Genomic DNA, 22,520 nt, shown 5'->3' on the forward strand with positions numbered 1-22,520 from the left:
CAGTGTACTTGTACCATGCATGAAAAGGATCATTGAAGAGTGAGAGGCGACCTTTGAAAGCTCTAACTACCGTTTACTGCGAAAAGTCACAAGGTACTGTGTACATTCACGGCGAAAGAAACCGGGCATCATCCTTGAGAAGAATTCGGAGTGGGTCAAAAGCGAGATATACAGCTTATAATGGCGGAAAACATATTCCTTTTCGTTCCAAACATCATTGGTGAGTTGTGTTTGGTTTGTGCTTGTGGCCTGTGGCTGTGCTGAAACAAAATGTACAATATGTGGGACTAATGCCAAATGACCGTAGCTGTACCTGTGGGTATGATATTTATGCTTCAATGCCTTTTATGGTTAACATGAAATGTTCGATACCAGTACTAGATTAAGTGTAAATTTAGTTGCCATGAAATCCTCAGGCTCTACAGCTTGTTCTCTTCTAGCATGATGTTTCTATGGCATCCTCATAGTAGATTCTACTTTATACAAATGACTCGCACTGTCGCAGGCGCAGGTCTGAGTGCGCGTGCGTCAGTCGGAATTGTGTGCATTAATTATATAGAATAGGCATCTATCTACAAATTAAAGGTAGATGGAATGCTGAACCCATGAGGTGAAGTTGAGTGGGTTTACGCTAAATGACATGAGCGTCAACTGTGCTGTGTTATAGAATGGTTTGTTTGTTTGTTTGTTTGTTTGTTCATTTCCATCTGAGATAATGGCTGGATAGCCCATATTCAGCTACGTTATTGGTTAAGCTGGTCTTCAATTAGACAGAAAGATCCGTCTGTCCGGAGGACTCTTTTATATTTTGCCATTAACGCTGTCCTCCGTAGACAGACGGAAGGTTGCAGTACCCATTGCTGTGTGGATGTTCTTAACCACTGTCTCTATGGAAAATTGGGTGAGGTACCTCACCCTTCTCGATTGCATCTAATTCACGGCCCTAGGTCGGCAAATTTAAGCTTGTTTGGTGAATTTATTTTTTCAAGAATACGTTACACTCACCAGATTAATGAATAATCCAACATTTTAGGAGAATTTTCAACGTAAAACACAGCCTGTCGCGTCGTCACATTCAAACTGCAGAAACATACACTATGAATCTATTAGCCAATCACATGCGAGGTAGTTTCTACGTGTTTGTTTTACTAAAACACGTACCTCGCATGTGATTGGCTTAGCAATTGTTACAGATTCAAAATGGCGACTTACTGCTCGCGAACGGCGATGTTGCGATATCGATAAAATTTCTGCATTATAACCGAGGTTATGTGAGTATTTCGATTGCACAATGTGAGAAATTTATCCCAAATATTGCTGCATAATGTGTCATGTCATGTCATACTTGTTTGAATGTACAAAAGCTGTCTGAAATTTGGTTTATCGTAACGTTTGATCTGTGCGCGACTGCTCCACACAGGAGCCGCAATCATTGACTTCGGTCTGTATACGGAGGGGATCCGTGAAGCCAGACGCAGTCTCCGCGGAACATTCCCCGACGGACAGATACAGACCGATCTTTCGGTCAAGTCTTCAATGGGGTCCAGTTGGATGTGAGGTGGGACCACTTCACCGGGTTAAACATCCTGCTCTTTGCGATGAATGAATGAAGCGGGATCTTTTACGTGCATGAGTTGTTACTCTCTCATTCACAGGACCTCCATTTTATGTTCTATCTGAGAGACGGTGACAATTTTCTTGTCAAAAATCCATGTAGCATTTTTCAATCATGAATGTTACCCCATGCCATGGATGGCAAATTTACTGGATGCATTTCCTTAATTGGCTTGCCATATTTGTAGATGAAAGCCTGAAAATCATACATCAAGTACTTGTACTTCAAAACCATGTATCCAGTCATTACTGCATACATGCATGGCAAGAGTACTGGATGCATGATTTTTCAACCAATGTTCATCTCGTACTGGGTGCGCGAACCTTTGTTACAAGTGCGCGTACAGTACTCTTATTACAAACAAGTGCACGATAACATGTTCACCATTGTGAGGCAGCGTGTGGCCAGTAGAAAATCCACACATAGTTTTCGACCAATGAGATTGCAGGATTCTCGCTATCTGTTCTATAGTATGGAATTATACCATAACAAATGTTCACTCAGTTACACCTTTCCCCTCCCCTCCCCCATTTTTCTGTTTTATTCTAGATTCCTTAAGTGCCTTTTCTTAGACCTTGTATTCAGAGGGTGAGATTTCTAAGGCCATGATGAAGTGATGAACAGTAGTGAATGATCATGTACATGTTGTAGTCAGTGTAGAACCAAGATCGATTTTAGTCAAGTTGTTAGTATACAGTGTATACTGAATTGAATCCATGGGTAGATGGTTAAACCCAAAGTTTTAAACAACCATAATCTTAAAGCCTAATTCTAGGTCTTAAAATATGCTTGGTAATTGGTATATATTGAAAGTCTCATGCCCAAGTGACCCATCTCACGCTCATCTGCCCAGCAATCATTTTCTCACACCTCCCAGAAGAAAACAAACAAACAAACAAACAAAAATCCATGGCGCATGGATAATAAACATCAGATAGAAAGCCGGCTAGTGTAGACTTTTCCCTTAAATTCTCTTTTTGTTTACTAAACTTAGAAGATGCATCATGTATACATGGCTGCATCTTGCAAATTACACCTGTTAGTCTCTAAAAATTGAGCTGTCTACAGTAAAGGGTTGCATTTGTCATTCACCCTTGAGCAAAATTTGGGCAGAAAATGTTCAAAAAGTATGTCTTTCAGGACCGTCTTCCATGAGAAATACAATGTAGATGAGAACTTGCATCATTTCTAATCCCAAAACGGAAAAGTTCCTTACCTGAATTGGGAGCCCCCACCCCCCCCCCCCCCCCCCCAGTTGCCCTGCTGGAGAAACTCTCAGCTAGTTGAGAAACTTGGCATCTCTGTGTGTATTTTACTTGTGAACAAGTATGGAATGTCAGTATACAGTACATGTATATTATGTGCAGGAACACAGCAGTTAAACTGATAGGTTTGTTTAATTATGGCATTAACTGTGATATTATAAATGACAATGCATAAATGTTACATTTGCAGAGGAAATATCCCATCATCTTATTTTCATCCAACCTCTCATGACCCTGACTGCCAACTCAAGCTCTTGTGACCCTCCTCTTCCATTTGACTCCAAATCTTTCATCTCCGGTGACTCCAACTCAGAGTCCAACTCCGACTCCTCATAAGCCTTGATCTTCTTTGACTTGGTAACAGCAACTTCTCTGACTGTGAAGATCTTCTGTGATCCCTCCTCTGATTACCCTGACCAGGAATTCTGTAAAGAGGGGGCGCCTTTACAAAATTAAAGGGGGGCGCACGCACCCCAGCCACCCCCATTGTTTCTTTTAATTTCTTTTGTGTTAGAAATAAAGGGAGCGGGGTGTCCGCCCAGTGCACCCCTGCCTGGATCTCCCACTGCTGATGACTTTTCAAATGACTCCTTTGACTCCTTTTCCATTAACAGCCTGATCAAGAGTCATAGGTATCTATGTGGACATCCAGACTGTCCGCACTTCCACTGCAGTTTATGTAGACTTTACTTGTGGGTGGCTCAGTGCAGGCCCTGAGGCACAGAGCTCCGGAGAAAATAATTTTTCATTTTATGCGTCATGTACTCTCATACATGTTATGAAAGTTTGAAAGTGTGGTAATATCCTGCTGTCAGAAATGACACCTTCGTGCATGACTACATTGTATGTGTCAAGCAGTTGTTAGCTGGCAGCTAATGATAAGGCCATGGGAAAGAAAGCTTTAGGCCTGATGACATTGGTGATAAGTGACTGATAGGATTGATGGATTGCTTGCTACACTGTACAGTGTGAATTCTACCAAAGAAAAACTCATATTGCTCGATTCTGTGCTTGACAATGTAGGAAAATAGCACACACACACACACACACAAATAAGAAAATAAAAAAACATAAATGTCAGTTCAGGAATGTACATGACTGATGATGATATTGAAGTATTTGCTGTAATGACTTTCCTGGATAGTCAATCTCCATCACTGTAAGTATATTATCTCTTCCTCTACCTGTCTCTTTTTACACCAGGATTTGGACGAATTCTGTTCACCATCCTGTCATTATTTTTCATGCGGAGTTGCTACCAGCTGGCCACATTCCTGTATCTTCTCGGCTCCTTCCTCGATGCCTTCGACGGCTACTATGCAAGGAAACTTGGTCAAGGTAATCAACAGCAGTGCTCAGTGTCATAAAGTGTAACAACAAGTTTTTACTGAAAACTGACCTGCAGAATGATATTAGATTCAATTACATTGCAAATCAAGTTTGTCATGATGCTTTCAGTGTTGAAAAACCTTCTTATTACCTCATTGCACAGTTATTTCATGTGCCATGAAATTGTAGAGACTCCAACTCTCCCGCTTTGAGGCCATTTCCTTAAAATCTCCCACTCTCCCTCCTGCTCTAGCTGGTGTTCCACTTTAAAGGTCCTGTTTACCTTTGGGAACAGTGATTTTAAAAATTCTCAAGATATGACACGTACCCGGTAATGCATATAATTATATGCATGTGTAGGTCTGTTGTATCACAACACATCCTGTCATATAAAATTTTCTCGATAAAGCCTAAAATATGAGGAGATATCTGTATTTTGCTCAATAAACCATAACTGTAGATGCTATGGACACATTTTTATGATAAATACATGTATTTTTCACATTTTGTAAATACTTAACATCAATTTTACCAATTCAAATTTTTACAGTGGTTGTTTCTATCCCTAACTCGCATTCTAAGATTATTTCAAAGCACTAATGCTGGGTTTTTGTTTCATCTGCAAATGGCCTTTAAGATTTAGCATTCTCCAGCCCAACCCGACTTTTGTCATATCTTCAATGTTTTATGTTTTGGCAAAGGTCATAGCACCAGAGAGCATGGAGCATCTACAACCCAGGAGCTTCCAGAGCTCTTAAAGGGAAGGTATACCCAAAAATCAATGTGGATTGAGTGAAAGCAGCAATATTAGTAGAACACATCAGTGAAAGTTTGAAGAAAATCGGACAATCAATGCAAAAGTTATGAATTTTTAAAGTTTTGGTGTTGGAACCGCTGGATGAGGAGACTACTAGAGGTTATGACGTATGAAAGGACAACAATATAAAGGAAATATAAAGAAAATTTCAAAAAAATTCATTTTTCATGAAAACTACAAAGTTCCATTAACTTGATACTGACATATGTTCAGGGTAGCAATTATTCCCCAGGGCTGCTTTCTTAAAGCGGTTAGGCAAGTGCTCTTTCATAATGCTAGAAAAGTGAATTTTTGTTGATTTTCCTTTATATTTTCTTTGTATTGCTGTCGACACGTACTCATACGTCATAACCTCTAGTAGTCTCCTCATCCAGCGGTTCCAACACCATAACTTTTGCATCGATTGTCCAATTTTCCTCAAACTTTCACTGATGTGTTCTGCTGATATTGTTGCTTTCACTCAATCCACATTGCTCTTTGGGTTTACCTTCCCTTTAAGGGTCCTGGACCCCAGCCGCAAGGGGCATCATGCTTTCACTGCTGATGTGCAATATGCTCACACAAATTTGTGCCCATGTTTGCATAATTACAGTCTCCAGTGTGCTAAAGGGTTCAGGTACAGTAGGAGAATCTCCCCTCTAGGGTGGGGTTGGAGTCTCTCGAATTGAAGTTCTGAGACTGCATCTCAGTATAAGACTACATTTGAAGGGATTGTATGGCTGTGTTTGAGACCTAACTTCATGTTTCTAACATTTTTGGTGAGATTATGTAAACCTTTTATGAAATCTGAGAGAACATATACTGTAATTCCAAGAGGAAATCAACGTTTATTTGATGAAAATCGGTTTTGAAATGGCTGAGATATCCAAAACAGGTCAATCCTAATAAAAGGTGGGACCCACCTTTTTTTACAATTGCTTTGCTTTACTTTGTTTTAGGATGTCGCAGCCATTCCAAAACTGATTTTCATCAAATAAAGTTTGAATTCCTCTTATGCTTTGTACTAGATTTCATAAGTGGTTTCTTGGTATCTCACAAAAAGTTAAAAGCCCAATCCTCATCTCCACCAATACTATACCATCCCTTTAAGCATCAAATCACATATTGAGACTACCAGAATATTTCATACAGTCAAAACTTGTCCTGTTTTTAAGAAATGTCTCCAAGTGGAATTCCAAATTTGTTGCCCTTGCAGGGACAAAGTTTGGGGCCATGCTGGACCAGCTGACGGACCGCTGTGCGACCATGTGCCTGATGATGGCGCTATGCGTGCTGTACCCAAACTACATGGTCCCTCTGCAACTCAGCGCGGCGCTTGATATTGCCAGCCACTGGCTTCATCTTCACAGGTAGCAGGCTTTCAAGTGGCCCTACTTTTCCTACTTTTTTACTGCTGTCCCTACTTTTTGTACTTTTTTGCTCAAAATCCTACTTTTTCCTACTTTTTTGGTGAAAAATCCCCCCGCCCCCCAAAAAAGTGCAAGGCTACCCGGTACTTGAATCGTTTATATTCAGAAATGATGAGTAGACTCTAGTTGCAGATTCTTACTGGTGGGGAGAGCCTCTTCAGCATGAAAGAGGGATAACACAGACCAAGCAACCACAAGACTGCTGCCAGCCTCAGCTTTTGCTCCTGTGCAGATGTGATTGATCCCACTGATATTGCAGCCTAGGACTCGGAGCAGTGCTCAACCAGCTCTCATCATCGCTCTAAATTACCAGGTAAGCTTGCCATACACTTAAAAGGAGAATTTTACATGTGACTTCCAAAGAATAAAACTATTAAAGGGAAGAAAGCTGCCTACAGCCAGTTTTAATGGATGTAGAGTTCAAGCATATCATGTCTAATGCATGTGCTGGAATGCAAATCCTCAGAAACCAGAAACTTCCTTTGCTAAAATATGGTTTACTACGTAAATGGTAAAGGTCATGTCAAAACAAGATATAACACCTTCAGATCCCCTTTGCCTGAAATCCTTCAATAATATATGTTTTGATAATAATTAACAATGATTGCAGTATGAAAAACTTAATATAAAAGTAAGTTTTTCACCACAGAAACTACATTGTAGATCTGGTTGATGTGAGGATGAGCTATCATGGGTGTATGCAAGGGGGGGTCGGGAGGGTCGTACGACCCCCCCAAATTTTCAAAAGGTCCACTTTTTGTAACAGACATTTTTGTTTTTCGAGGGCTTTTTACCCTATATACAACAGGGGGGAAAAGTGACCAGGTGGTGTTCCAGCAAATTGTCAAAAACCTCATAAATTTCGTAACTAAGTTTTAATCTGCCATACCTTATTTCTTTACTGGGTTAAGCCACACTGCCATGTTTATTGATTTTCCTGTCTCCCATCAGCAACTCATCAAACTGGTTGACTATAGACTACACACCATAGGCGCCGGAAGTGGAGGGGGGGGGGGGGGGGGGGGGCAGGGGGGACGGCCGCCCCCCCAATCCAAAAAGTGGGGGGGCAAAACGCATTTTTGCCCCCCCCAAAAAGCCCCCCCCCAAAATAAATATAATAATAATAATAATAATAAAAATAAATTAATAAACAAAGAAAATAAAATATATGTATATATATGAATAAAAGGGAAAAAATTGGCTACAAACAGCAGCTTTTGGACTGTAAAATGTCAAAATTTTCAAGCTCGCTCGCTTCTCTCGCTCGCATCCAGCAGTTGAGCCCGGTGCGCCTCCCCCTTAATTTCTAAAGCGAAAAACATAGCTACGACGGCAGTTGTTGGACTCTAGAATGTCAAAATTTTCAAGCTCGCTCGCTGCGCTCACTCGCATTGAATCGTTATGCCATTCTCCTAATGTTGCTGACAGTAATTGCCAGTAGTTGCACCCGATGCCCCCACCCATATTTCCAAAGCGAAAGATAAATATAGCTATAAACGGGAGTTTTGGGACTGTAAAATGTCAAAATTTTCAAGCTCGCTCGCTTCGCTCGCTCGCATTGAATCGTTATGCCACTCTCCTAATGTTGCTGCCAGTAATTGCCAGCAGTTGCGCCCGATGCCCCCCTTAATTTCCAAAGCGAAAGGTATAGTTACAAACGGGAGTTTTGGGACTGTAACATGTCAAAATTTTCAAGCTCGCTCGCTTCGCTCGCTCGCATTGAATCGTTATGCCACTCTCCTAACGTTGCTGCCAGTAATTGCCAGCAGTTTCGCCCGATGCCCCCCCCCCCCCCCCTTAATTTCCAAAGCGAAAGATATAGCTACAAACGGGAGTTTTGGGACTGTAAAATGTCAAAATTCTCAAGCTTGCTCGCTTTGCTCGCTCGCATTGAATCGTTATGCCATTCTCCTAATGTTGCTGCCAGTACTTGCCAGCAGTTGCGCCCGATGCGCCGCCCCACTAATTTCCAAAGTGAAAGATATAGCTACAAACCCAAGTTTGGGGACTGTAGAATGTCAAAATTTTCAAGCTTGCTCGATTCGCTCGCTCGCATTGAATCGTTATGCCATTCTCCTAATGTTGCAGCCAATAATTGCCAGCAGTTGCGCCCGATGCGCCCCCATTTATTTCCAAAGCGAAATATATAGCTACAATTAAAACTCCAGTTTTGGAACTGTAGAATATCAAAATTTCAAGCTCGCTCGCTTCACTCGCTCGCATTTTATTGTTATGCCATTCACCTTATGTTGCTGACAGTATATAATTTGTCAATCGTTTCACACCGTCATTCCATAATCCATGTAAGGAAAGTTTACAAAGTTCCTCAATGACTGCATTGTTGAATGTATCACATTCCGTAAAGTATTGTAGTCCCATTATTGCTCACGCATACACGCACAAGCATACAGACCGTCAAAATTACTTTATGGTTCCCCCCCCCATGTTTCGACCCACCGTACGCCACTTTACACACACACACACACATATATATATATATATACATAATATAATAGATGTGTGTGTGTGTGTGTGTGTGTGTGTGTGTGTATGTGTATATTGTGTAACATATGCATGGTCTAATCTTGAGCCCCCTCCAATGTTTGCCCCCAATCCAAAACTGCTTCCGGCGCGCCTGCTACACACTTACAGGTGCCCTTATTACTCGCGCCTTACCCTATGACAACTGGCGCGGCCGTTTGAATTATGGCCTAATCTATATTGTCCTAAAGGAGGAATGTTATAATTCATACTCATGTTTTCAACTCCTGTCCTTTTGGATTGAGATTGAAGTGCATATTCTACTTTCTTACTACTAAGTACATTCGGAGGCAAAGTTAGGCAGGATTGACTAGCTCTGGAAGTATCGTCAACTCTGGAATACTTGTATTACCCGGTAAATGGTCCACAAAACTTTTTACTATGTACTCTAGGATTTAATAGGTTCAAGGTGTAGCTAGTCAGCAACATTTTTTAAATGCAGTTTCAACTTACCGATTCATGAACTTGTAAGTGACCAACTCGGGTTTTATCACCAGTTTTAACATAAATGGGTTTTTTCAAGTATGCCGAAAAAGTCACTTTTGTATGCACCAAATGGCCCCATTTTAAGATATCAGATTCAAAAACTCCCCACCGTGGGAGGGGGGAAAACCCCCTCCCACACCCTCCCCCCGCTCGGTCGCTCCGCTCCCTCGCAAAGAAAGGTAAAGGTCCAAAAATTGTGATTACGACCCCCCCACAAAAAATCCTGGATACACCCCTGGCTATTCCCAAGAAAGCATGGATTGGTAGGGACCCATTTGCATGAAACTTGCATATTACTGAGGCTAAATCAAAAGCATTGCTCCCAAAGGTAAACTGGACCTTTAACATGAGACATATGACTTGTGATATCTATTTGAATCATGGTCAGGTGGTAGATATGACTACTACAGCTGAGGAAAGTTAGTTGCTGAAAAATCAGATGAACAAGAAGAAATGTTTAATTATCAGATCCCCCAAATTGTTAACAAGGAGTGAGAACAACAGTAATTACTTAGCCATCGTGAAAGATAAAGACTGATAGAGCAGAAACCTCTTTATGGACAATCTTAAAAGTTGATGGCTTGTTTACATCTTACAAGTATTGTTTAAGAGGTTGAATTGCGTCATAGGTAAGACATACATTACCTCGAAAAACTTAAAAGAAAGTAGGAAATGGAGGAACTTCACAGAAAACAAACACAAAAATAATATTTCAGTAACGTTTATTAGATTGATTGAAGTTTAAACCATGAGACGTTGAAGTTCACTTCCTGACGACACTTACAAACTATCAGGAATATGTAGAGAGAAAAGCCATCTAAAGCATTACCTGAGAAAAAAACCCAAACAATCAGGAAAGATAATGAATGCATATTCCACAAATAAGAGCAAGTGTGTGGATGTTTTAAGTTGAACCGCCAAGAACAGTTTGTTAAGTTTGGAGGAAACAACTTGCAGAAAAATTAGAAGCCATGATGTCTTTTTATTCCACAGATCTTGCAAATTTTAGTTAAGGCTGAACGTCTTTTTATTACCCAGCTAGTTTGAACAAGATGTGAGAAAATGGTAGAACAGAAATCTCGTAATGAAAGTAGTCAAAGCGTCATGAGTCATTTGAAGTGACATATCCCAAATATTGAACCATCTGAAAGAGTCTTGGTAAAATGTGAGACAGGGAAACTTCTTAAAGAAGAAAAAAGTGAATGGATGGATGTGTAACATGTCAGTTGTGTCAACATACAAAGCTGTAAGTTGAAGGTGAAAACCAAAAGAACAATGGAGAATATCAAAATTGAAAGGACACAAATACACTGTATTTAAGGGGGGGGGGGATGGGAACTGCATGGTAAATACAATGTATACAGATCTTCTAGAGTGTATTTGCTCTCAAACAACCAGAGAAATCAGAGAAGCTAGCAAGGGCTAAAATGATAATGACAGTCACTGTTTATTTATTCTCCAGATCTTGCAAAGAGTAGTTTATAAGAATAACATGCTGAAATACTGAGCCAGCAAAATATCTGGAGAATGAAAAGCAGAATCTCAACCATGTAAAATTTCAAAGGCGGAAGGATGTAATATTCTCAAAATATATGAAGAAGTTTGATTTCAAGAATATTGAATGAACTTAAAAGTACCTGGAATAATTGCAAAATGGAGAATCTTCTTGAAAAGTCAAATAGTTGTATGTGTATTCAACAGAAAGGGGCATGATGATCTGAAAAAGAGTTGAATGTACTATCTCCAGTAAATGTGGCAAATATTGCAGACAGTAGTAAGTCATTGGAAAGTACAGAATGATTATTTTCTACAACTCTTTCTAAATCAACAAATGTAAAGTTGATTTAAGAATTGATGAAATCTAGCATCAACAGAACACCAAAGAAATGAAAACTTATTTATTTGTTATCTACAGAAAATTATAAAAAATGGAGTCATTTTTTGCTACCTTTAAAGTCGGTAAGACTACAGACAGTGAGAAACAAAAAGCAGATGTACATGTATGCTCCTCACATCTTGTAAAGTGGAGTCATTTGGTTATATTATAGTCTTATGTTACTCTACATGCAAGAATACTACATTTCCCTGATGCTGAAATGTAAAGTATTTACTTTTTTTCTCTCTCTCTCTTTGGATGTTTTGTGTTCTAGCAGTTTAAATGTTTCAAATTGAGCTTGCCTTGTGTTTCCATCTATATCATATGATTATGAAGATAATCTATATCACTGGAAATTCAGTTGTGGACACTGTGCCATAAACTCACAGTATCTGAGTGTGTAGATTTGTAGTGGGCCAGGATTTGCAAAATAAATATGTCAATGCATTGGTATATATAATTTCACTTCGTAAGGCCTCACTGTCATGAGACAACCCATTCTTCATGCATGTCTTGCTAGAAATGTAATATGATAGCACATGCTCTCAGAGACTAATACTGAGTGCTACATATAAGTAGTTTAAATTATCCTGTTATTTTGAAATGTTTGAACACATGTTAAGTGCTTACATGTATTTGAAATTGAAAGTTTCTTGGAAAGATACAATTTCACTTCATAAGGCCTCACTGTCCATGCATGTCTTGCTAGAAGTGTATTATGAGAACACATGCTCTCAGAGACTAATACTGAGCGCTACATATAAGTAGTTTAAATTATCCTGTTATTTTGAAATGTTTGAACACATGTTAAGTGCTTACATGTATTTGAAATTGAAAGTCTCTCGGAAAGTAAGTATATTGCTTATCTCATGGTCATTCAGCTGGAACTTGAAAGCATACTAAGTTGTTGTGAGCATCACTTGAATAGCTTTGTCAAACATCCTTATATCCAGTCTTCTTTACACTTTTAAATGAAACATATCTCCACAACTTCAAATGAATGTAGATAAAAGTGTCATCTTTTTTTTTAATTGCTTTTGTCAAATATCCTTACTTCCAATCTTTTTTACATTTTGGTATGAAACACATATCTTCACAACTTCAAAACATTCAAATGAATGTAGATAAAAGATGCCATCTTTTGATTATGGAAGTGTATAACATACCTTTGGCATAGGTGTATAACTTACACATCATGGAATGTTTATGTCATATTTTGTGGGATGATATGTGACCGTCCATCACAAAACCAACAAAAAGTCGCATGCACTGATTTTGTATTAGGACTGAAAAAAAGATGATTTGGGCCAATCCAGCCAATCTTGAGTTTTTCATATTTTCTAAAAGAGCAGGCCTTCTTCTATATTATACTAAAAGTTGGGATCATAAAACGAACAGGAAATTGTGTTTTTTAGCCGTTTTTTTTTTTTCTGGAACACTTTTTAGTAGAATACATTGTAGTGTGATTAGGTGTTTCTCATAGAGTCATCTTTTCATTTCTTAAAAACCCTGTCCATACTTTTAACTTTCAACTCCAATAACTTTAGAAAGGATGATGCTTCTGCTTTGAAAGTTGGCATTGATCACCTACAGAATGTGTTAATAAAGCATGCGCAGCTTAATCTGATAATCTCTTCATTGTTGTAGCTCCAGTGGTTAACGTTCTGTTATTTGTTCCATTCACTGCACAGCTAGCATGGCTTGATAAAGATTGAGCAATTGAATAAATGCTATACTTCAGGAGCCCCTTTTCTCAGTTCACATTTTCCGGAGTGTGTGCTTTCATTCCAATATTAGGATATCATAGGTTAGGAGAGTCCATTTGAATGGAGTTATACATCATTTTTCATCTTTAAGTTTGCTCTTTCAGAATCTGCTCTTAATTAAAAATCCATGTTTGGCAACTTTTTGTTGATGTTGCAATGCAGGATCACATATATGGTAGGTGTTCATGTCAATCACAAAATTATGTTTTTTCTATGTAAGTATTGAATAAGTGATCAAGATTCATATTGACTGTACGGTTGAACATGCATTTGTGCTTGTTACCTGACATTGTTCTAATGAACGTCTGCCTTTGTTGTATTTTTCAGGCTCTCCCAGGAGCAAACATGAGGCTGAGGCAGCAGGGTTGTGAGTACAAATTAAGATTTACATGTAACATCAAGAGTTCTGGTGAGTATCGACGAAAACTACTCCAAAAAGCCTGCACATGTCCTGCTTTATTCCTACTTTTTTTCTTTAATGCCCTACTTTTTCCCTCTCATGTCCTACTTTTCCTACTTTTTTAGAGATTTTGTTCTTAATACTTTATTCTTACTTTTTTACATTATCCTGCTTGAAAGCCTGAGGTAGGGCATCACACATGTTGACACAACATTATGTATTTGCTCCTGCGACAGTTGCTCTAGTCTTATTTTCTCAGGGCTGGGGTTTTGATAGGGTTTTATATTTAGTTTGATGTGAGGATTAGGATTAAGGGTGGGGTTATGTTTGTTGGCAGAATTTAGGTTTGGCTGAGCATGCAAATATTTCATTAGAGCAATTGTTGCAGGAGCAAGTGTCATGGAACCCACCCAAACACAAACACTCACACAAACACACACACACATTTTTGCCTGCAGTCATGTAATTTGTTGATACTCTAGAAATCACCAAACATATTACTTCTTCCATTCTTTGTACAAAGCGACATGCATTGTACAGGTATATGTTTAATCTGATATTTTCCAGTTATCATTATTTCAAATGTCTCTTGGACACTGTATTCTGTTCTTGCTCTGGAAATTCAATGTCAGAGGCAGTGTATGCTGTATATGATAATTTGCTAAACATTTTTATTGTTACAGTTTGACCACTTTCTTATGTACTCATTATGCCATCATCTTAAACTTTGCTCAAACTGTAGTGTTCTGAACTTAATGTTGTATTTCAAAATGACCACCATTTTGGAGCAGTGTTTTGCCTCATGATCCACCTTTTTCTTCCCTCCATGTTTCTCTCGCATCAGCTCTTTGATGGGAGGCAAGACGAGTCACAAGTTGATAGATCCGTCGGAGAATCCCATTCTCTCCATATACTACACATCCAGGGTAAGAACGCAGTGTAGATGACTTCTGAAACCTTTGTAACATTTCTGATATATATATATTTTGTGAATGTGTCTTGAGTAGAAATCTAATGATAAATAAAGACTGTATACGACTTGTTGACTTGTTTTTGGTGCAAATTTCAAAGCTTGGACAGTGGATGTGTGGAAGTGCACATGGTTTAGTCAAGTAACAACATTTCATGAAGCTATTTGTCAGATATTTTGTCTGACAAACTGTTAAAAGCTACTGAAATCCTTGCATCTGATTGGCCGAGAACAAATTTGTCTGACAAAGTTGTCGGACAAAATGCTTCATGAAATGCCCCATAGATTTGGTATTGAAATGATTTGAAATGGTTTGCTGTCCATTTCCAATACACCGTTGATCAGGCTTACCAATGTAATGCAAAGAATATCAAAGAATCTTGCTGAATACACACTGTTGAGAAATTACTACCTGCCTATTTTCAATGAACACTTATATATGTGTGATTATTGGGAAATGGTTCCCCCCCCCCCCCCGCAATGTTGTTAACCCTAAAAAGACTGGGCTATTTTGGTAGCTCGAAAGACTGGGGGGGGGGGGGGGGGCCTCAAGGGCCCCCCCCTAAGATCTCGGCCGTGGATCGCGCGATCGCCGCGGAACTTTGCACAATGGTAGTGTGCGATGTAATCTACAAGGAAAAGTAGAAATTACGTGGTGCGTAAAATATGTCCCCGCCGGAAGTAGCATTTAGTATCAAAATGTACTATATAGGTCAAAAGATCAAGGTCAAAGGTCAAAGAAGTCAAAGGTCAACATTCTGTGTAGAAGTTTTGAAGCCCTCACTTAGTGCCATCACATAAAGCAAACGGAATCGAAATCCGGTTAGAAATGGCGAAGGAGTAGCATTTTGTAGCCAATGTACAATATAGGTAAAAAATCAAGGTCAAAGGTCAAAGAAGTCAAAGGTCAAAATTCTGTGCAGAAGTTTTGAAGCCCTCACCTAGTGCCATCACATAAAGCAAACGGAATCGAAATCGGGTTAGAAATGGCGAAGGAGTAGCATTTTGTAGCAAAATGTACAATACAGGTCAAAAAATCAAGGTCAAAGGTCAAAGAAGTCAAAGGTCAAAATTCTGTGTAGAAGTGTTGAAGCCCTCACCTAGTGCCATCACATAAAGCAAACGGAATCGAAATCGGGTTAGAAATGGCGAAGGAGTAGCATTTTGTAGCAAAATGTACAATATAGGTCAAAAAATCAAGGTCAAAGGTCAAAGAAGTCAAAGGTCAAAATTCTGTGTAGAAGTTTTGAAGCCCTCACCTAGTGCCATCACATAAAGCAAACGGAATCGAAATCGGGTTAGAAATGGCGAAGGAGTAGCATTTTGTAGCAAAATGTACAATACAGGTCAAAAATCAAGGTCAAAGGTCAAAGAAGTCAAAGGTCAAAATTCTGTGTAGAAGTTTTGAAGCCCTCACCTAGTGCCATCACATAAAGCAAACGGAATCGAAATCGGGTTAGAAATGGCGAAGGAGTAGCATTTTGTAGCAAAATGTACAATATAGGTCAAAGGTCAAGGTCAAAGGTCACGACTGAAATTCTGTGTAGAAGTTTCAAAGCTCCCATGTAGTGCTATCATATAAAGCAAACAGAATCAAAATTGGCTCATAAATGACAGAGAAGTAGCAAATTGAAGATTTTGATCACACACGGACGCACACACGGACACACGGACGGACGGACGGACGGACGGACACACACACGTACGGAACCCGTTTCATAGTCCCCTGCTCGAACTCGTTCGGCGGGGACAACAAGATCGTGTTTTTAAATTTTCCAAAATAGTCTTTTTTTATTTTATTTTGATTAATTATGATAATGTATGCGAGAAATCAGAATCTTTCATCTAAATCAGTAAATAAAGCTCCAAAAGTGCTCATTTTTGGTGTAATTATTCTTTGTGGCATTCTCGGCAAATGTACTTAAAAAAAAATTCGGTATCAAAATTAATTTCTTATTTATTTTATTGTTTCATGAATTTCTCATGTATTTCTTTGTTTTTTCGACCTTTTGTTTTTGTTGTTTTTTGTAACAAAATTTGTCACAGACACTTTTTGAAGCATAATACTCCTAAAACAAACTAATTTTAGCCATTGAGAGTAAAAATAAGCATATGAACCATGTGAAAAAACTCAATTTGCATTGACTTTGTACACAAAATCACATTTTTTAGCCATTTTTGGCCTCACGTGCATGTACAAAAAGTCATGTAACTTCGGAACCGTACCCCCAGGCGTCACAAATTTGGTGTCAAAATGTGCGGGAAACTCAAGAGAAAAAAGTCATGGAGCATCGCGGCGAGAGCATTGCGTGTTGCGGAGTAATCGTGCGAAATGTCGAGGGGGGGGGGCCTCCGAGGCCCCCCCCCCCCCAGTGCAGTTAGGGTTAAATCAGTAAGCTGTGAAAAGGGGAAATGGATAGAAACCCAGTGTTCAGTAAGAAGAATCTTAACTATGTACAAAAATTTGCCAAGTTTTGTGCATTTTCAGTTTGTCCATGATAGGGGGAAAAAATGTATATTCATTACTTTGACTTCAGATAAAACAGTATTCTTGTACAAAAAGTCACTGTGTGCTGTTTATGTTGTCTGCTGTTCATGCTTATTGATTAATTCTTTATTGCATTTTCTCGACAGCCCGTCTTGTTTGTGATGTGTTCTGGTAATGAGCTCTTCTATTCCATGCTCTACCTCCTCTACTTCACTGAAGGACCGGCCAGTAAGTATCATCCTGTCTGTCATATTCATCTAATAGCTGCTCTTTTTAAAAGCAATATGGGGATTTATTTGTTTCTTTGTTTCTGTGCTTAAAGGGACGCAGTCCTCACGAAATTTAAAAAAATATGTTGTTGTTGGTACCTCCAATGAACTACTTTCATCAAAAACAAACTTTCAAATCACCAAATAAGCTCGTACATTTCGGTTAAAAAAGTGTGACTCTGCAAATGAGCAAGTCTTGGCGGAGCGTCATACGTCATCGATGCACAACTCTTTCCAGCGGTGTTCTGCTCGTCATCCCTAGTTATTTATAAATACATGTTTACTATTTATTTTTATATTAATTGTATATATGAATAAGCTTGAAATATTTTGTTTGAAATAATAAAACCACATACAGTCGACTCCCGTTATAACGAAGTCCTCGGGACCGGCAGTTTTCTTTCGTTATATCGGAATTTCGTTATAACCGAACAAATAAACAATAGAAATACATAGAGTGGATGTTATTGCAGCCCAAATTTTTACTTCGTTATAACCGGAATTTCGTTATAACCGTGTTCGTTATAACGGGAGTGCACTGTATTGTCACATTTTATGAAAAAATCAGATATGATCATTTTGAACACTTAAATTGGTTTTTTGAGGCACGGCTGTCAACTTGAGAGTAGGGCATCAATGACGTTGCACCTTTTGGCAGGCTCTTACACGATCGCTTGCAAGAATCATTTTTTTAAAATCGCGTACGGAGACAATTTTTGATGTCCACGCGTATAAATTGGTGAAAGGTTATATTTTTTACTCTTCTTAATTATCAGTACAGTGAAAATCTCAGGACTGCTTCCCTTTAATGTTAATCTTGCAATTCTAAAACACAAACAAAGTTATGCATAACACACTTAGATAAACAAGGGATACATTGGACACATACATGTAACTGACTGCAATTTTAAGGTACAATTTAAATATTTTGTGATGAAGAATTTAAGAACTAATATCAACAAACTGAACATATGTGTGTAATTATAGACTGAATTAGCATTCAAACTAAATGTCATGTGCATGAACATGAATGAAGACAAACACCATCATTTTTAGCATTGTTATAGTTTTAGCAGTTCTGTAAAACATGAAAATTGTCAAAGGGGAAAACTCAATAGCAATGTCAAAGGCTCTTTTGTATTCCTGTTTTGGAATTGCCAAACTAGGGGGCATTTTCCTAGCAAATGGGATTCGTGTTATTGTGATATGACTATTGACCGATTCTGTGACACGCTATGTTTATTTTTGGTATGGGCAGCGCCATTACTGCGGTGTCTCAGCCGACCCCCCTCCCACTCCCCCACCCCTCTCCCTACATTAGCACGCGCACGGAATGAAAAACTGATGCATGGTTGCTTTAGCCAATGGGCGTCTCTTACTGAGTGCGCGAATGCTTGCTTAGTGCGCAAACCTTTGTTACAAGTGCGCGATAAACATGTTGCCCGTGGGGTGGGGGAGAGGAGGGGGGGTAGGCTGGGACACCGCAAAATGAGCTAATGGCTGCGCCCAGTGCCAAAAATTGTCTGCTGCCCTCAAGGATCCCGAATCGGCCTATTAGATGCGATGATAACGATGGAAGCCTTGGCATAGGAGGGAACAGAGAGATGCTGCAGACTTCCATTCTGTATATTTTGGAATTATGAGATTTTATGGGTTGCTTGGTCTAATTCTCACGCTTTAAGGATTTTACAATACACGCAATTAGATTATCACACTAGACCGGAGAGATGTGCTGAAAATACGGTGAAAGTTGTCAGAGTTTGTATGTTCTGTTTTATATTTGTTAAGTTGTACCACATCCTATATCACCTGAAAGACAATTACTTAAATCATGATGCAGAGACTATGTATTTGAAGTAGTATTTTGAATGACTGTGGTGAATATCGGCACACAAGGACTAACATGGAAAGCACAAGATATGATTTTGAATACATGATGATTGAAGAAACTGAGTACTAGACTAGATAAAAGTATATGAGAATATATGAATGAATGAATGAATAAATGAATGAATGAATGAATGAATGAATGAATGAATGGTGTTTTCATGGCAATCTTGACTCCAGATAGTTTTTCTCTTTTCTCTTTTTTTCGCGTCATGTCATAGTATTGTTTTCCGTTGGGATTTTCCGTCTGATTTTGTACATCTCGACTCCCATCGCCTTCGTCAAGGCCGGGATCAGCGTCCTCCATCTGATTGTCGCGTCCAAGAACATGGCGGTCATCGACGTCGCCGAGAGGGAAGCAGCCAGGGCCAAAGGTCAGTGATGGCCAGAGGATTAGGATTAGTAGGAATAGGAATAGCAGTTGGCTTGGCTGACCTCTACAGAAGGTTCACAAATCTGTATTTATTGTGTGTCTATACTCGATATAGGCATATTGTCACGGTTCCGACAGCACTCCTGTAACAGATTGAAGTATAGGAACCTTTATTTTCATTCTTTAGGTGAGCATTTTAAATGATAGACATAAATAGACAGTGATTGATGTATTGATTCTAAGCTCATCATTCTTTGCCAATGGGTGATACATACACAGCAAGATGATGCTACATCTGCTTACGGAAAAAAAAAAATGTACAGTCAAACCTATCTAAAGCAGCCACCCAAGGGAGCACAGAAAAAGGGGCTGTTATTAACATGGCTTTTCTCTTAGAGGGATTTTTTTTTTTTTTTTTTTAGTGGCCATATATGACAGGTAGCTGCTAGAAACAGGTGGCCACTATGGCAGGTTTGGCTGTATGATGTGTAAATGTATGTGTACATATATTTATATAGTGAGAAGAAAATTCATGGAAGTCATGCTTGTTTGTTTTATTCTTGTGGAAACAGTTGCGTTAGCCAATGTAACCAGTTTTGTTTATTCAGGCATAACAGTGTTTCGAAGACTGTGCATTTATTCGGTTGTCACATTGAAGAATATCAAAATAGCAGAGGGCAGCCGAAAGACCCAAGGGGCAATGATGATCAGGGGATTAGGATTAAGATATTAGGATGAGGAATAACAGCTGAGCTTATATGAGCTCTGTGTGCTTATTTACAAATGCAAACCTGTATTTATGATTGGTAATATGTCATAGATATTGAGATATCTATTCAAAGTAAGTAAGTAATGTATGGATAACTGCTTGCCATGGATCTGCTAGTTGCATACCTTTAATGGTGATATAGGTTGTGAGCATAAAAATTTGATGAACATGTGATTTAACATCCTGTTTAAAAAGATAGATACCCAACCTTTTAATGTTGAAATTGAATACAATTGATTGATAACATTTTCTGTGTGAAATTATGTCTGATTTCATGCTAATTTGAATCACAAAATCCAGTTCCATAGGCATTATATGTCAAAATGCACTCTTCATGTATGTATTCTGCAATTACTGTGTAAGACGCTTTCTTTTAATTGTTAGACCAGTCATGCAATCCTTCACTGCTTCATAAGAATTTCGTCTTCAAGCGGTTTCCAAATGTATTGTTTCACCTTTTACTTTTACGCAGGGCCATCTGTACTGTGTGAAAGCATTGCTTGAATCTTTCTTCCTGTTTTGTTTTGCCTTTCCCTCTAAATGTTTAGGGCATCATTTGTTGATATTGAATAAATGCAATGATACATTTGACCAGTAAACAATAATGGGTTAGAATCAGTTGATTTCCACGCACCCCTCCCATGATATTATGCAAATGATGGTTAGGGCTGTTATGAATTTATTTATTTTCCTCTCTTTGGTGGCTGAAAAGTGTCCTATAATCTTTGATGTGCATGAAATTTCGAATGAAATTGTGTTTTTTTCCTCCCTTCAGTATGGCCTTGTTTATAGGCCAATCACTTGCATATTGTGTGTGGTCCAACATTGTATTTATTTGAGTGCAGTATGTTGTGTGCAGTAGATGTTTGCAAATTTTGTTGTTGATTTTCTTGTTTTCAATATCAACCCATTGAAGATGAGTCACGAGTATACTCGAGCAGGTGTCTATGGGAAAGTTGTCTTGTAGCAAAATTATCCCATTCTCAACAGGTTAAAGGTGTGCGTATTGATTGGGGTCCAGTATGCAATCCCTCTTATTTGCAGTTTAGAGACACAGTGACTGGCAATATTAACATCAAAAGAGCTGCAAATATTGGAATTGGACAGTGTATAACTATAAAAAGCAGCACAGGTGGCCCCCATTATAGTTGAGTCTTGGGACTAGCAGCTTTCTGTCGTTATACTGAAATCCTGTTATAGCTTAACAATTGAAGTGTATAAAGATGTAAGATGAAAATTTTGAGACCTGAATTTTTACTTTGTCGTATCAAAATTCTGCTATGACCATGTTTGTTATAATGGGAGTGCTCTGTACTGTACCTACCTGTAGCATTGCCTTAATTAATTCCCATCAATATTCATGATATGAAGGATGCAGGTGACATTTGATTGTAATACTGGTCATGTTAAAGATGTTCATCTCAAGCTATGAAGCTGTTAGATCTCTCAGGAATTACTGACATTGGCATTGTTTCACAAACAGGTCACCAAATAATGTTAATAGCAAAGTATAGCAGTGAAAACATTCCATGAACTTTATCTGTTTGTTTTTCCCAAAGCCACAAGCAACTTCCGGGTTGCTTCCAGACATAGAGGCCTGCTGTTTCAGCTGTATGCTCTATTGGCACCACAAAAATAGGGTGGTTTACTAATGTATTCAAATTCATATTTTTTCTTCCTTTGAAGAACTAGTAAAGAGCTTTAATATCTTTTTTTCAACTACATCAAGCATATTGTTTTTAAAGAGACTGTACAGTACAGTACAGAGGATTCATATTTATACAACTTTTTTTGTGAGATAATGAGAAACCTCTTATGAAATCTGAAAGAGCATGTAATTTCAAGAAGGATTCAATGTTTATTTGATGAAAATTGGCCTTGAAATGGCTGAGATATCAAAGAAAGCAATCCTAATGAAATTGACAGGCCACAACTTTTATTGGAATTTTTGTTTTACATTGTTTTTAGATATCTTAGTCATTTCAAAACTGATTTTCATCAAATAAACTTTTGATTCCCCATAGAATTTCATAGAGTGGTTTCTAAATATCTCGCAAAATGTTGCAAGCTGAATCCTCACCTCAACCAGTACTGTACAGTCCCTTTAAGGTCTTTCTGCTTTATGTGCTCATAGTAAGCTCTGACCAGTACATTTTTTGATCAGTGTCATTGGTTGTGTTGTGCAATTTCTTGTGTAATATGGCAGTGGTATTAGCCATTTTGTTTACCTTGACCTTTATGACACCTGCAGAGTAATAAT

General features: G+C 38.6%; 1 protein-coding gene across 1 annotated transcript; it reads left to right on the plus strand.

The window, feature by feature from the left end:
* Window positions 1-36: 36 nt before the first annotated feature.
* LOC139735794 (CDP-diacylglycerol--inositol 3-phosphatidyltransferase-like) lies at window positions 37-20,186 on the plus strand. The gene is made up of 6 exons (XM_071646545.1): window positions 37-220; window positions 4,084-4,218; window positions 6,222-6,375; window positions 14,349-14,430; window positions 17,109-17,190; window positions 19,340-20,186. Exons 1-6 carry the CDS (start codon window positions 181-183, stop codon window positions 19,498-19,500), a joined length of 654 nt encoding a protein of 217 aa, XP_071502646.1. The 5' UTR covers window positions 37-180; the 3' UTR covers window positions 19,501-20,186.
* The last annotated feature ends 2,334 nt before the right edge of the window (window positions 20,187-22,520 follow it).

Source organism: Diadema antillarum, unplaced genomic scaffold (assembly GCF_040938485.1).
Source record: "Diadema antillarum isolate AM-2024a unplaced genomic scaffold, OU_Dant_1.0 seq00000597_RagTag, whole genome shotgun sequence".
NCBI classification, from domain to species: domain Eukaryota; kingdom Metazoa; phylum Echinodermata; class Echinoidea; order Diadematoida; family Diadematidae; genus Diadema; species Diadema antillarum.

Bases quoted from the DNA above. Each gene is read 5' to 3' on its own strand.
- LOC139735794 (XM_071646545.1), top strand. From the start codon at position 181: ATGGCGGAAAACATATTCCTTTTCGTTCCAAACATCATTG. The intron at 6,376-14,348 runs GTAGCAGGCTTT...CTCTCGCATCAG, and splicing joins CACTGGCTTCATCTTCACAG to CTCTTTGATGGGAGGCAAGA. The intron at 14,431-17,108 runs GTAAGAACGCAG...TTTTCTCGACAG, and splicing joins CCATATACTACACATCCAGG to CCCGTCTTGTTTGTGATGTG.